Source organism: Rhinoderma darwinii, chromosome 6, assembly GCF_050947455.1.
Source record: "Rhinoderma darwinii isolate aRhiDar2 chromosome 6, aRhiDar2.hap1, whole genome shotgun sequence".
Lineage (NCBI taxonomy): Eukaryota > Metazoa > Chordata > Amphibia > Anura > Rhinodermatidae > Rhinoderma > Rhinoderma darwinii.
Window position 1 is genome coordinate 146,830,180 of NC_134692.1, and position 17,564 is coordinate 146,847,743.

A 17,564-nucleotide genomic window follows, 5' to 3' on the forward strand; every position below is an offset into this window, starting at 1 on the left:
CACCTTAGTAGATTCCTTCAGGACACTGGGGAGGGAAAGGCCAGGGGACAAGAAGATCTGAAGTTCCTTCTGATCTGGATTTGCAGTTTATAGCACAGTCATTATATTCTTGTTATAGTCATTATTCTCTGTACAGGTAAATACCAGGATCATTATCATACAATACAATATATACAGCAAGAGACGCATGTTCCTCAGCCCGTGGCAGGTGTCACATTTGTGATATTCCATATCTTGTATGTACTGATAAGATTCATTGAGGAACACGTCAAATAAAGCAAATTAACAAATTCAAGTCCAATCGTCCACATGACAGACACCATTGTACAATACACATGAAGAAGCAGTCCCCTCCATCGGTGATATAACTGGACTCACCCACCACTACAGCCCTGTGACTTTAATTATACTGAATGGGTTAAACCTTGGAAGGAGAAAACAAAATCCTCCCATTGAGTTTTTGCAGAGTTTCCTTCATGTCTGAGGTCTTCAGGCTGTAGATCAGGGGATTAATGGCAGGACTGATGATACACAATAGGACAGTGCAGTCATTCTGTCTTTGTAAGATGAAAATGGCGTCCCAAGACGGAGGTGCTCATACATGGCCGTGGATAATAACAGAGATCAGGTGGGAGCCGCAGGTAGACGGGGGGTTTTGGCATAACTTTGCAGAGTGGAAGAGGAATAAAGGATCTTGATGTTTGAGCAGAAGATTAGTATAAATGGGAACATAACTCCACGTATACAAATGATGACGACAAGCAGCTCCACTCAATGGTGAACATGTTTGTCCAGGCAATGTGAAGGATCGGTGGGATGTCCTAGAAGAAATGTGGAACTTGATGAGAACCACAGAATGCACATCTAAATATTGAGGAGTATGTATTAAAGGCACCACACATCCTAACAAACACAGTCCCATATCCAACTGATAGCACATCTCCTAGTCATCACTCAGTTGTATTGAAGAGGGTGGAAGATGGCCATGAACTGGTCGAAGGCCATCACTGTCAGGAAGAGACATTCTGATACCACAACAGCCGAGAAAACCTACATCTGAGGGACAGTACATGTATCACCCCAGTACTTGTATCACCCCAGTACATGTATCACCCCAGTACTTGTATCACCCCAGTACATGTATCACCCCAGTACTTGTATCACCCAGTACATGTATCACCCCAGTACTTGTATCACCCCAGTACATGTATCACCCCAGTACTTGTATCACCCCAGTACTTGTATCACCCCAGTACATGTATCACCCCAGTACTTGTATCACCCCAGTACATGTATCACCCCAGTACTTGTATCACCCCAGTACATGTATCACCCCAGTACTTGTATCACCCCAGTACTTGTATCACCCCAGTACTTGTATCACCCCAGTACATGTATCACCTCAGTACTTTTATCACCCCAGTACTTGTATCACCCCAGTACTTGTATCACCGCAGTACATGTATCACCCCAGTACTTGTATCACCCCAGTACTTGTATCACCCCAGTACTTGTATCACCCCAGTACATGTATCACCCCAGTACTTGTATCACCCCAGTACTTGTATCACCCCAGTACTTGTATCACCCCAGTACATGTATCACCCCAGTACTTGTATCACCCCAGTATTTGTATCACCCCAGTACTTGTATCACCCCAGTACATGTATCACCTCAGTACTTTTATCACCCCAGTACTTGTATCACCCCAGTACTTGTATCACCCCAGTACTTGTATCACCCCAGTACATGTATCACCCCAGTACTTGTATCACCCCAGTACTTGTATCACCCCAGTACATGTATCACCCCAGTACTTGTATCACCCCAGTACATGTATCACCCCAGTACTTGTATCACCCCAGTACTCGTATCACCCCAGTACTTGTATCACCCCAGTACTTGTATCACCCCAGTAATTGTATCACCCCAGTACATGTATCACCCCAGTACTTGTATCACCCCAGTACTTGTATCACCCCAGTACATGTATCACCCCAGTACTTGTATCACCCCAGTACATGTATCACCCCAGTACTTGTATCACCCCAGGACTTGTATCACCCCAGTACTTGTATCACCCCAGTACTTGTATCACCCCAGTACATGTATCACCCCAGTACTTGTATCACCCCAGTACTTGTATCACCCCAGTACATGTATCACCCCAGTACTTGTATCACCCCAGTACTTGTATCACCCCAGTACATGTATCACCCCAGTACTTGTATCACCCCAGTACTTGTATCACCCCAGTACATGTATCACCCCAGTACTTGTATCACCCCAGTACTTGTATCACCCCAGTACTTGTATCACCCCAGTACATGTATCACCCCAGTACTTGTATCACCCCAGTACTTGTATCACCCCAGTACTTGTATCACCCCAGTACATGTATCACCTCAGTACTTTTATCACCCCAGTACTTGTATCACCCCAGTACTTGTATCACCCCAGTACATGTATCACCCCAGTACTTGTATCACCCCAGTACTCGTATCACCCCAGTACTTGTATCACCCCAGTACATGTATCACCCCAGTACTTGTATCACCCCAGTACTCGTATCACCCCAGTACTTGTATCACCCCAGTACTTGTATCACCCCAGTACATGTATCACCCCAGTACTTGTATCACCCCAGTACTTGTATCACCCCAGTACATGTATCACCCCAGTACTTGTATCACCCCAGTACATGTATCACCCCAGTACTTGTATCACCCCAGTACATGTATCACCCCAGTACATGTATCACCCCAGTACTTGTATCACCCCAGTACATGTATCACCCCAGTACTTGTATCACCCAGTACATGTATCACCCCAGTACTTGTATCACCCCAGTACATGTATCACCCCAGTACTTGTATCACCCCAGTACATGTATCACCCCAGTACTTGTATCACCCCAGTACTTGTATCACCCCAGTACTTGTATCACCGCAGTACATGTATCACCCCAGTACTTGTATCACCCCAGTACTTGTATCACCCCAGTACTTGTATCACCCCAGTACATGTATCACCCCAGTACTTGTATCACCCCAGTACTTGTATCACCCCAGTACATGTATCACCCCAGTACTTGTATCACCCCAGTACATGTATCACCCCAGTACTTGTATCACCCCAGTACATGTATCACCCCAGTACTTGTATCACCCCAGTATTTGTATCACCCCAGTACTTGTATCACCCCAGTACATGTATCACCTCAGTACTTTTATCACCCCAGTACTTGTATCACCCCAGTACTTGTATCACCCCAGTACTTGTATCACCCCAGTACATGTATCACCCCAGTACTTGTATCACCCCAGTACTTGTATCACCCCAGTACATGTATCACCCCAGTACTTGTATCACCCCAGTACATGTATCACCCCAGTACTTGTATCACCCCAGTACTCGTATCACCCCAGTACTCGTATCACCCCAGTACTTGTATCACCCCAGTACTTGTATCACCCCAGTACTTGTATCACCCCAGTACATGTATCACCCCAGTACTTGTATCACCCCAGTACTTGTATCACCCCAGTACATGTATCACCCCAGTACATGTATCACCCCAGTACTTGTATCACCCCAGTACTTGTATCACCCCAGTACTTGTATCACCCCAGTACATGTATCACCCCAGTACTTGTATCACCCCAGTACTTGTATCACCCCAGTACATGTATCACCCCAGTACTTGTATCACCCCAGTACTTGTATCACCCCAGTACATGTATCACCCCAGTACTTGTATCACCCCAGTACATGTATCACCCCAGTACTTGTATCACCCCAGTACTTGTATCACCCCAGTACATGTATCACCCCAGTACTTGTATCACCCCAGTACTTGTATCACCCCAGTACTTGTATCACCCCAGTACTTGTATCACCCCAGTACATGTATCACCTCAGTACTTTTATCACCCCAGTACTTGTATCACCCCAGTACTTGTATCACCCCAGTACATGTATCACCCCAGTACTTGTATCACCCCAGTACTCGTATCACCCCAGTACTTGTATCACCCCAGTACATGTATCACCCCAGTACTTGTATCACCCCAGTACTCGTATCACCCCAGTACTTGTATCACCCCAGTACTTGTATCACCCCAGTACATGTATCACCCCAGTACTTGTATCACCCCAGTACTTGTATCACCCCAGTACATGTATCACCCCAGTACTTGTATCACCCCAGTACATGTATCACCCCAGTACTTGTATCACCCCAGTACATGTATCACCCCAGTACATGTATCACCCCAGTACTTGTATCACCCCAGTACATGTATCACCCCAGTACTTGTATCACCCAGTACATGTATCACCCCAGTACTTGTATCACCCCAGTACATGTATCACCCCAGTACTTGTATCACCCCAGTACATGTATCACCCCAGTACTTGTATCACCCCAGTACTCGTATCACCCCAGTACTCGTATCACCCCAGTACTTGTATCACCCCAGTAGTTGTATCACCCCAGTACTTGTATCACCCCAGTACATGTATCACCCCAGTACTTGTATCACCCCAGTACTTGTATCACCCCAGTACTTGTATCACCCCAGTACATGTATCACCCCAGTACATGTATCACCCCAGTACTTGTATCACCCCAGTACATGTATCACCCCAGTACTTGTATCACCCCAGTACTTGTATCACCCCAGTACTTGTATCAACACCAGTTTCTTGTACATGCTATGATGGCCCATGTCTCCATATTGTGTGGAGTAAAAAGATTGACTGACCCCTGTTTCCCTCCTTTCATTGCTGAGTATACACCCAAGTCCTTCTCCATCATCCCATACATTCACCCAGTGATGCCCACCCATGTATGTATATAGACAGGGCCGCCATCACGAATTTCAGGGCCCCATGCATCCAAATTGTCTGGGCCCCCTCCCGTGGCACCGCCCATTAACGGTTCCCCGTCCAGCACCATATCACGCTCTTTGTGTGATACATAAGTAATAATACGCGGAATATGCGTCAAAAACTTTTTAAAAACCGCTTCACAAGAAACGCTACTGTATTTACACGTCTTTTTTTTAGCGCGGTGTGCACGCGCCCAAAGGGAATTACTTTTCATTGACCTCTAGTTTCTTTTGCGGCGCAGGGCAGAAGACAGAAGTCGCTGGAGGTGAGGTGAAGTATTTTTATTTTTCATGTTACTAACTTTTTATTTTTATTTTGCAGGTTCCGCTGGACCATTCGGACTACGTCATAGATTCGCTGGACTGCTGCGCTCATCTACATTTCTTTTTTATAAAATGGTTATTGAGGGTGGTGGGGGGGTTTCTGATGTCTCCGTGCATGTTTCAGTGTTTTATTAGCACCTTAGTAATGGCATCTCCAGGGGGCACTCTCACTATGCTAAAGTTGTGTGTGAATGGGCAGCACAGTTTGTGATCAGAGCCTTGGGGGTACGTTGATGTTTTTGCTTTTTTTGGGGTCTTGGTTGGGAAACGCTGATCTACATGTGACCTGATGGACCATCTTCCTGCCTGATTTATCCAGATCGTCTGAATGTGGACGACAATGGGGCACAGTTGTTCCCTATTGTAGAATGTTGCTTGTTCCGCATGTTATATGGGGGCAGGGCTGGCCCTAGGATAGATGGCGCCCTGTGCGAAATGATCTTTCAGCGCCCCACCCCATCATTAAAAAAAAATGCCCCATAAAAAAATTATAATGCCCCTTTAGTGCCCCCATACAGTATAATAATAATATAATATATTACAACCCCTTCAAGGACACAGTATTTTGTCCTCTAATTGTGCCCACAGTATTATGCCATCTGTAGTGCCCCTACACAGTATAATGTCCGCTTAGTGGCACCTACACAGTATAGTGCCCCCTGTAGATTTTGCCATAATTCCCCATCTCCTTTTTTTAGATCGTGCCATACAGTCCCCCACCTCCCCCTTGTAGACAGTCCCATACAGCCCCCCCACCTCCCCCTTGTAGACAGTGCCATACAGCCCCCCCACCTCCCCTTGTAGATCGTGCCATACAGCCCCCCACCTCCCCCTTGTAGATCGTGCCATACAGTCCCCGCACCTCCCCCTTGTAGACAGTGCCATACAGTCGCCGCACCTCCCCCTTGTAGACAGTGCCATACAGTCCCCGCACCTCCCCCTTATAGACAGTGCCATACAGTCCCCGCACCTCCCCCTTGTAGACAGTGCCATACAGTCCCCCACCTCCCCCTTGTAGACAGCGACATACAGCCCCCCACCTCCCCCTTGTAGACAGTGACATACAGCCCCCCCACCTCCCCCTTGTAGATCGTGCCATACAGTCCCCACACCTCCCCCTTGTAGACAGTGCCATACAGTCCCCCACCTCCCCCTTGTAGACAGTCCCATACAGCCCCCCCACCTCCCCCTTGTAGACAGTGCCATACAGTCCCCGCACCTCCCCCTTATAGACAGTGCCATACAGTCCCCGCACCTCCCCCATGTAGACAGTGCCATACAGTCCCCCACCTCCCCCTTGTAGACAGTGACATACAGCCCCCCCACCTCCCCCTTGTAGATCGTGCCATACAGTCCCCACACCTCCCCCTTGTAGACAGTGCCATACAGTCCCCGCACCTCCCCCTTGTAGACAGTGCCATACAGTCCCCCACCTCCCCCTTGTAGACTGTGCCATACAGTCCCCCACCTCCCCCTTGTAGACAGTCCCATACAGCCCCCCCACCTTCCCCTTGTAGACAGTGCCATACAGTCCCCGCACCTCCCCCTTATAGATAGTGCCATACAGTCCCCGCACCTCCCCCTTGTAGACAGTGCCATACAGTCCCCCACCTCCCCCTTGTAGACAGTGCCATACAGTCCCCGCACCTCCCCCTTGTAGACAGTGACATACAGCCCCCCACCTCCCCCTTGTAGACAGTGACATACAGCCCCCCCACCTCCCCCTTGTAGATCGTGCCATACAGTCCCCACACCTCCCCCTTGTAGACAGTGCCATACAGTCCCCCACCTCCCCCTTGTAGACAGTCCCATACAGCCCCCCCACCTCCCCCTTGTAGACAGTGCCATACAGTCCCCGCACCTCCCCCTTGTAGACAGTGCCATACAGTCCCCCACCTCCCCCTTGTAGACAGTGACATACAGCCCCCCACCTCCCCCTTGTAGACAGTGACATACAGCCCCCCCACCTCCCCCTTGTAGATCGTGCCATACAGTCCCCACACCTCCCCCTTGTAGACAGTGCCATACAGTCCCCGCACCTCCCCCTTGTAGACAGTGCCATACAGCCCCCCCACCTCCCCTTGTAGATCGTGCCATACAGCCCCCCACCTCCCCCTTGTAGATCGTGCCATACAGTCCCCGCACCTCCCCCTTGTAGACAGTGCCATACAGTCCCCGCACCTCCCCCTTGTAGACAGTGCCATACAGTCCCCCACCTCCCCCTTGTAGACTGTGCCATACAGTCCCCCACCTCCCCCTTGTAGACAGTCCCATACAGCCCCCCCACCTCCCCCTTGTAGACAGTGCCATACAGTCCCCCACACCTCCCCCTTGTAGACTGTGCCATACAGTCCCCCACCTCCCCCTTGTAGACAGTGCCATACAGTCCCCGCACCTCCCCCTTGTAGACAGTAACATACAGCCCCCCCACCTCCCCCTTGTAGACAGTGCCATACAGTCCCCGCACCTCCCCCTTGTAGACAGTGTCATACAGTCCCCGCACCTCCCCCTTGTAGACAGTGCCATACAGCCCCCCACACCTCCCCCTTGTAGACAGTGCCATACAGCCCCCCCACCTCCCCCTTGTAAATCGTGCCATACAGTCCCCGCACCTCCCCCATGTAGACAGTGCCATACAGTCCCCGCACCTCCCCCTTGTAGACAGTGCCATACAGTCCCCGCACCTCCCCCTTGTAGACAGTAACATACAGCCCCCCCACCTCCCCCTTGTAGACAGTGCCATACAGTCGCCGCACCTCCCCCTTGTAGACAGTGTCATACAGTCCCCGCACCTCCCCCTTGTAGACAGTGCCATACAGCCCCCCACACCTCCCCTTGTAGACAGTGCCATACAGCCCCCCCACCTCCCCCTTGTAAATCGTGCCATACAGTCCCCGCACCTCCCCCTTGTAGACAGTGTCATACAGTCCCCGCACCTCCCCCTTGTAGACAGTGCCATACAGCCCCCCACACCTCCCCCTTGTAGACAGTGCCATACAGCCCCCCCACCTCCCCCTTGTAAATCGTGCCATACAGTCCCCGCACCTCCCCCATGTAGACAGTGCCATACAGTCCCCGCACCTCCCCCTTGTAGACAGTGCCATACAGTCCCCGCACCTCCCCCTTGTAGACAGTAACATACAGCCCCCCCACCTCCCCCTTGTAGACAGTGCCATACAGTCGCCGCACCTCCCCCTTGTAGACAGTGTCATACAGTCCCCGCACCTCCCCCTTGTAGACAGTGCCATACAGCCCCCCACACCTCCCCTTGTAGACAGTGCCATACAGCCCCCCCACCTCCCCCTTGTAAATCGTGCCATACAGTCCCCGCACCTCCCCCATGTAGACAGTGCCATACAGTCCCCGCACCTCCCCCTTGTAGACAGTGCCATACAGCCCCCCGCCTCCCCCTTGTAGATCGTGCCATACAGTCCCCGCACCTCCCCCTTGTAGACAGTGCCATACAGCCCTCCACCTCCCCCTTGTAGACAGTGCCATACAGTCCCCGCACCTCCCCCTTGTAGACAGTGACATGCAGCCCCCCACCTCCCCCTTGTAGACAGTACCATACAGCCCCCCACCTCCCCCTTGTAGACAGTGCCATACAGTCCCCGAACCTCCCTCTTGTAGACAGTGACATGCAGCCCCCCACCTCCCCCTTGTAGACAGTGCCATACAGTCCCCGCACCTCCCTCTTGTAGACAGTGACATACAGCCCCCCACCTCCCCCTTGTAGACAGTGCCATACAGTCCCCGCACCTCCCCCTTGTAGACAGTGAAATACAGCCCCCCACCTCCCCCTTGTAGACAGTGCCATACAGCCCCCCACCTCCCCCTTGTAGACAGTGCCATACAGTCCCCGCACCTCCCCCTTGTAGACAGTGAAATACAGCCCCCCACCTCCCCCTTGTAGACAGTGCCATACAGCCCCCGACCTCCCCCTTGTAGACAGTGACATACAGTCCCCGCACCTCCCCCTTGTAGACAGTGCCATACAGCCCCCCCACCTCCCCCTTGTAGACAGTGCCATACAGCCCCCGACCTCCCCCTTGTAGACAGTGACATACAGTCCCCGCACCTCCCCCTTGTAGACAGTGCCATACAGCCCCCCCACCTCCCCTTGTAGATCGTGCCATACAGCCCCCCACCTCCCCCTTGTAGATCATGCCATACAGTCCCCGCACCTCCCCCTTGTAGACAGTGCCATACAGTCCCCGCACTTCCCCCTTGTAGACAGTGCCATACAGTCCCCCACCTCCCCCTTGTAGACTGTGCCATACAGTCCCCCACCTCCCCCTTGTAGACAGTCCCATACAGCCCCCCCACCTCCCCCTTGTAGACAGTGCCATACAGTCCCCCACACCTCCCCCTTGTAGACTGTGCCATACAGTCCCCCACCTCCCCCTTGTAGACAGTGCCATACAGTCCCCGCACCTCCCCCTTGTAGACAGTAACATACAGCCCCCCCACCTCCCCCTTGTAGACAGTGCCATACAGTCCCCGCACCTCCCCCTTGAAGACAGTGTCATACAGTCCCCGCACCTCCCCCTTGTAGACAGTGCCATACAGCCCCCCACACCTCCCCCTTGTAGACAGTGCCATACAGCCCCCCCACCTCCCCCTTGTAAATCGTGCCATACAGTCCCCGCACCTCCCCCATGTAGACAGTGCCATACAGTCACCGCACCTCCCCCTTGTAGACAGTGCCATACAGTCCCCGCACCTCCCCCTTGTAGACAGTAACATACAGCCCCCCCACCTCCCCCTTTTAGACAGTGCCATACAGTCCCCGCACCTCCCCCTTGTAGACAGTGTCATACAGTCCCCGCACCTCCCCCTTGTAGACAGTGCCATACAGCCCCCCACACCTCCCCTTGTAGACAGTGCCATACAGCCCCCCACCTCCCCCTTGTAAATCGTGCCATACAGTCCCCGCACCTCCCCCATGTAGACAGTGCCATACAGTCCCCGCACCTCCCCCTTGTAGACAGTGCCATACAGCCCCCCGCCTCCCCCTTGTAGATCATGCCATACAGTCCCCGCACCTCCCCCTTGTAGACAGTGCCATACAGCCCCCCACCTCTCCCTTGTAGACAGTGCCATACAGTCCCCGCACCTCCCCCTTGTAGACAGTGACATGCAGCCCCCCACCTCCCCCTTGTAGACAGTGCCATACAGCCCCCCACCTCCCCCTTGTAGACAGTGCCATACAGTCCCCGAACCTCCCTCTTGTAGACAGTGACATGCAGCCCCCCACCTCCCCCTTGTAGACAGTGCCATACAGTCCCCGCACCTCCCTCTTGTAGACAGTGACATACAGCCCCCCACCTCCCCCTTGTAGACAGTGCAATACAGTCCCCGCACCTCCCCCTTGTAGACAGTGAAATACAGCCCCCCACCTCCCCCTTGTAGACAGTGCCATACAGTCCCCGCACCTCCCCCTTGTAGACAGTGAAATACAGCCCCCCACCTCCCCCTTGTAGACAGTGCCATACAGCCCCCGACCTCCCCCTTGTAGACAGTGACATACAGTTCCCGCACCTCACCCTTGTAGACAGTGCCATACAGCCCCCCCACCTCCCCCTTGTAGACAGTGCCATACAGCCCCCGACCTCCCCCTTGTAGACAGTGACATACAGTTCCCGCACCTCCCCCTTGTAGACAGTGCCATACAGCCCCCCCACCTCCCCTTGTAGATCGTGCCATACAGCCCCCCACCTCCCCCTTGTAGATCGTGCCATACAGTCCCCGCACCTCCCCCTTGTAGACAGTGCCATACAGTCCCCGCACTTCCCCCTTGTAGACAGTGCCATACAGTCCCCCACCTCCCCCTTGTAGACTGTGCCATACAGTCCCCCACCTCCCCCTTGTAGACAGTGCCATACAGTCCCCGCACCTCCCTCTTGTAGACAGTGACATACAGCCCCCCACCTCCCCCTTGTAGACAGTGCCATACAGTCCCCGCACCTCCCCCTTGTAGACAGTGAAATACAGCCCCCCACCTCCCCCTTGTAGACAGTGCCATACAGCCCCCCACCTCCCCCTTGTAGACAGTGCCATACAGTCCCCGCACCTCCCCCTTGTAGACAGTGAAATACAGCCCCCCACCTCCCCCTTGTAGACAGTGCCATACAGCCCCCGACCTCCCCCTTGTAGACAGTGACATACAGTCCCCGCACCTCCCCCTTGTAGACAGTGCCATACAGCCCCCCCACCTCCCCCTTGTAGACAGTGCCATACAGCCCCCGACCTCCCCCTTGTAGACAGTGACATACAGTCCCCGCACCTCCCCCTTGTAGACATTGCCCCCAAACAAAAACAAAAATTGTACTCACCTGGGCCCCGTTCCCATGATGAACTGAGCTGCTCCATGACGGGATCCTGTAGCCTAGTTCAGAATTTCCCAACCTTTTCGGACTCGAGGCAGCACTGGAAAAACAAAATTTCCTCATGGCCCCCCTACCAAAAATTGTTTTGAGAAAGACAGAAAATGGCTAAGAACAAGCACTCCACTCGTAGGGTCTGTTCACACACGTTTTTTGTAAGGCAAAAAAAAAATCTGCCTCAAAACTCTTTCAGCAACTTACAGCGTAGGTGACCTTTTTTTTGTGTTTTTTCTTAAAAGACGAGTGTCGCGAAAAAAAAAAATTTTAGATCAATTTGCTTTTAGCGTTTTATTAATTTTTTTTTTATTTATTTGTGTGTTTGGGTTTTACTTTTATTTTTCAAACTTTTTCTTCCCTATGGGGGCTGCCATTTTTTTTTTCATCTCTGTATGTGTCGATTAACGACACATACAGAGATGGAATACGGCACATACAGCCCCATAGAGAATGCAAACGGGAGCCGTTCGCATTCACTATGGTGTACGCCGTCTGTGTGCCACACAGCCCACAGCCCCCCAGTAGATAGAAACCCCCCTTCCAGTAAAGATAGCGAACTGTAGCTCCCTGAAGGAGCGGAATCCCCGTGTGGCCAGGGGTTCCGCTCCTGGAGCGCTGCTTGATGCCTGTCCATATATGGACAGTGATATCAGGGAAAACTCTTGAAGCGGAATCCCCGTCCACAGCGTTGCAGACACTATGACCGTCGATTCCACTCCAGGAGAAACTCCTGTCGTCTGTGTCCATGACGCCATTGGCTGCTCCTGGAGTGCAATCCCTGGTCATAGAGTCTGCAATGCTGTGACCGGGATTCCGCTTCAGGAGTTTCCCCTGATGTCACTGTCCATATATGGACAGAAACATCAAGCAGCGCTCCAGGAGCGGAATCCCCGGCCACATGGGGATTCCGCCTCTTCAGGGAGCTACAGTGGCGCTATTAGACAGCAGAGCAGGGATATATGTCCCTGCTCTGCTATAGTGCCGTCGCTACCACTATATCAGCCGCAGCAGCTGCTATAGCGGCGGCACCGCCCTCATACCCGGTGTCACCGCTAGCAGCCGCTATGGCTGCTACAGCGGTAGCGACGGCCACTAAGTGAAGAAGCGCCCGGGTGGAAAGGCGACTGCAGTTTGTGTCTGTATCCCCGCTGGTAGTTGCAACGGGGATACAGACACCCGCTGGCGCCCCTCCTGCCGTGTGGCGGCTGGCGCCCTGTGCGACCGCACTGGTGGAACATAGCTAAGGCCGGCCATGTATGGGGGGGATGCTTGTACCGACACAAAAGGCATCTGAAAGTTGCAGAAAAGTCCCCGGCCGGTCTTACTGAGGGCAGCGATGACAATGTATTATTCTGGGATGTGGCTCTCGCTGTGTGATCAGTTCTATCATTACCAGTCTTCCCATACACCAACATTACTAAATCTTCTAAATGTGACTGATCAAAGACCAGACTCCATCACTTGTGACTTCTTCACCTTCCAAATAAAACATGGACCTGACACACTGCTACATGGAAACCCTCAGTACCCCCCCCAGGTGTCGGCCTCTGGGTTTTATTTCTTTACAGTTTCTCAATTGGGTAAAGCAAAAAACATGATGACATTTTCTGCAGGATCCTTAACTACGAGTATTGGCGAGTCACTCCGATTATGAACTCTACCGATCTCCCTCTCCGCCCCTTCCCGTAACCACCGACCTTTTATGAAATAATAGACAGACTCGCTGAGTGACAATGGAAGATTGATGGCCACAACAGCCTCTTATTAAATTACAACCACTAATCCAATAACCATATATAAACTTACATATATATATATATATACACATATATACACATATATACACATATATACACACATATATATACAAAACAAATATATACACTACCGTTCAAAAGTTTAGGGTCACTTAGAAATTTCCTTATTTTTGAAAGAAAAGCCCAGTTTTTTTCAATGAAGATAACATGAATTGAATCAGAAATCCACTCTATACATTGTTAATGTGATAAATGACTATTCTAGCTGCAAACGTCTGGTGTTTAATGCAATATCTACATAGGTGTATAGAGGGCCATTTCCAGCAACCATCACTCCAGTGTTCTAATGGTACATTGTGTTTGCTAACTGTGTTAGAAGGCTAATGGATGATTAGAAAACACTTGAAAACCCTTGTGCAATTATGTTAGCACCGCTTTAAACAGTTTTGCTGTTTAGAGGAGCTATAAAACTGACCTTCCTTTGAGCTAGTTGAGAATCTGGAGCATTACATTTGTGGGTTCGATTAAACTCTCAAAATGACTAGAAAAAGAGAGCTTTCATGTGAAACTCGACAGTCTATTCTTGTTCTTAGAAATGAAGGCTATTCCATGCGAGAAATTGCCAAGAAACTGAAGATTTCCTACAATGGTGTGTACTACTCCCTTCAGAGGACAGCACAAACAGGCTCTAACCAGAGAAGAAAGAGAAGTGGGAGGCCCCGCTGCACAACTGAGCAACAAGACAAGTACATTAGAGTCTCTAGTTTGAGAAATAGACGCCTCACAGGTCCTCAACTGGCAGCTTCATTAAATAGTACCCGCAAACCGCCAGCGTCAACGTCTACAGTGATGAGGCCACTCCGAGATGCTGGCCTTCAGGGCAGAGTGGCAAAGTAAAAGCCATATCTGAGACTGGCTAATAAAAGGAAAAGATTAATATGGACAAAAGCCACAGACATTGGACAGAGGAAGATTGGAAAAAAGTGTTATGGACAGACGAATGGAAGTTTGAGGTGTTTGGATCACACAGAAGAACATTTGTGAGACGCAGAACAACTGAAAAGATGCTGGAAGAGCGCCTGACGTCATCTGTCAAGCATGGTGGAGGTCATGTGATGGTCTGGGGTAAAGTGGGAGATTTGTACAAGGTAAAAGGGATTGTGAATAAGGAAGGCTATCACTCCGCAACGCCATGCCATACCCTGTGGACAGCGCTTGATTGGAGCCAATTTCATCCTACAACAGGACAATGACCCAAAGCACCTCCAAATGATGCAAGAACTATTTAGGGAAGAAGCCGGCAGCCGGTATTCTATCTGTAATGGAGTGGCCAGCGCAGTCACCAGATCTCACCCCCATAGAGCTGTTGTGGGAGGAGCTTGACCGTATGGTACGCAAGAAGTGCCCATCAAGCCAATCCAACTTGTGGGAGGGGCTTCTGAAAGCATGGGGGGGAAATGTCTCCCGATGACCTCAGCAAATTAACAGCTAGAATGCCAAAGGTCTGCAATGCTGGAATTGCTACAAATGGAGCGCCGAAAGCAAAGTCTGAAGGAGAAAATCATTATTTCAAATAAAAATAAATATTTCTAAACTTGTCAATGTCTGGACTAGATTTTCTAGTCATTTTGCAACTCATTGATAAATATAAGTGTGAGATTTCAAGGAAAGCACAAAATTGTCTGGGTGACCCTAAACTTTTGAACGGTGGTGTATATGTCTCAAAACACGTAAGCATTCACAATAAATAAATATATATATATATATACATTGCAACACTACTCCTGCCCGGGATGTTCACGCTGGGGTATTACTCAGGAGACTCCATCTTCGGTTCCCCAATAAGTCAGGTCCACCTAGGAAGGGTCCACTGGCCCCTCATAAAAGGGGGGGGGGGTACTGTAAAGGATTTACCAGACACAGCTTCTGTGTCGACGCGAGTGATTAATCAGTCTGCATCTGCTCCTAGGTCTGATAGAGTGACTCGACCTGCTACCACTCAGGGTGGTAGGCTGAGGAGTGGGAGAACCTATCACAGCCTGGCCAGACGGAGCTAGCTCCCGCCCTCAGTCTATTTATACCTTCATTTCCTGCTTTTCCTTTGCCTGTGATTCTGTCTTGTTTCCTGGCTCTGCTGCGCCTGCTATCATTATTGACCTCTGCTTCAATTTAACCCTGGCTTTACTGACTACTCTCCTGCTCTGCGTTTGGTACCTCGTACACTCCTGGTTTGACTCGGCTCGTTCACTACTTTTGTTGCTCACGGTGTTGCCGTGGGCAACTACCCGATTTCCCTTAGCTTCTGTGTACCCTCGTCTGTTTGTCTGTCATGCACTTATTCAGCGTAGGGACCGTCGCCCAGTTGTACGCCGTCGCCTAGGACGGGCCGTGCAAGTAGGCAGGGACTGAGTGGCGGGTAGATTAGGGCTCACCTGTCTGTCTCCCTACCCCGACATTACAATGACCCTTCCTATGGGTTTTAACCCCTCCTCTTCGAAGGTCTTGGTGCTTTGTCTTCTGTCATCTCTCTCCTTTCTTCCAGCAGTGAAACAGTTTCACTAAGTAACCCACAACTGTTGACCACATAGGCTGCTCCTCTGTCATATTCCTGGTCCAAACATCTCCTAGTGATGTCCATTACCTTCTGGGCCCTATAGAATCTGATATGCCCATTACCCTGGCAGTTATGTCCCTTATATTCTTCACAATATAAATTTATTTTATTAGTCTGAGCACGGGGCGACATTTCCACCATATAATTGTACAGCAGATATTCTGTCACTACTGTGTTCAGCCGTGAATAAGCGGTGGAACCTTCTAGTCTTTCCTCTTCTCTCCTCTTTACCTCCATTACTTCTAGTATCAACTGCAAAATGATGTCAGATTAATTGAGAACAAAATTGTCGCTTTACCGTCCACAATATTCTTATCTCAGAGTTAATCATTACTAGGGCAGACAGGCTATAAATGCTGATTGTCTCCCGGTCAGGGGGCAGGAGTCCTATAATCTGCAATACATTCACAGAACACCAGGTGGCAGCAAAACCCGAGACGCTCCGTGTCCTGAGTTCTATCCCGAATATTAACAAAGTCACCTGACCTCAACTGAAAATCAAGGAATCCCCAGTAAATATTGGTCCTTGAGTCATCGTCTTCTCTGAAGAGGTTACAAATTGTTTTCAGATGTTTCTATACTTGGAAGTGACGCAACCAACATGGCCCCCATTGTATCTCTCATGAGGGTTGTCACCCTGATTTCCCATACTGTGGCTAGTAATGCAGCTATATGTGCGTGGGCGAAGCATTTTGTATGACCAGGAACATTAACTACTGAGAAGTATTGTTGAAGCTGGGTGACAACCCGCTTGGGAACGTTGACGATGGCCATATTGGTGGTCTACCTGCCTCCCAGAACAGATGATTATCATGTTTAATAACTTGACAGGTGACCATTCAGTATTTTCATTTTCTCTATAGTTGCCTGATTTTGCTTGTAAGTGACTAAACTACAAGAAGTCTGACGACAACCATTTACTTGATGAATGCTTTATCCAGGCGAACACTATGTAGACACCTCCTGACCGCATCCTTAAGGTCTTTGTTCCTCAGACTGTAAATCAAGGGATTAATCAGTGGAGTCACCACCGTGTACATGACGGACACCAGCCGGTCTTCTGAGGAATTGGAAGTTGGACTTGGACGTAGATAGGTTGAGATAAGAGTCCCATAGAAGATGAAGACCACGGTTAGATGGGATGTACATGTAGAGAAAGCCTTCAGCTTACCATTCTGGGAATTAATGCCCATTATTGTGCGAAATATTCGGATGTATGGGACCAAGGTCATGCTGAAGGCACCAGATCCCATTATTATACCTACCAGGAACATCACCAAGACATTGATGAAAGTATTAGTACATGAGAGCAAAAATAACTGGGGGAGGTCACAAAAGAAACTATTAATAACATTGGGTCCACAAAAGTCCAGTCTTTGGATGCACAATGTGTGGATTAATGAAGTGAGGAAGCCAATAGACCAGGCAGCAGAGACCATCTGGGCACACATCTTAGGATGCATTATCTGGACGTAATGTAGTGGATGGCAGATCGCTATGTACCTATCGTAGGACATGGCCGCCAATAAATAGAGCTCAATACATATAAAGGAGAAGAAGAAGAAGAACTGGGTGATGCAGGAAGGAACAGCAA

General features: G+C 50.3%; 1 protein-coding gene across 1 annotated transcript in view; it reads right to left on the bottom strand.

The window, feature by feature from the left end:
• Positions 1-16,887: 16,887 nt before the first annotated feature.
• LOC142656711 (olfactory receptor 5AN6-like) overlaps positions 16,888-17,564 on the bottom strand; it is a 7,152-nt gene continuing 6,475 nt past the window's right edge. Inside the window, exon 3 of the mRNA XM_075831639.1 lies at positions 16,888-17,564. This exon is cut by the window's right edge and continues 298 nt beyond it. Coding sequence (XP_075687754.1) covers positions 16,888-17,564 — 677 coding nt within the window.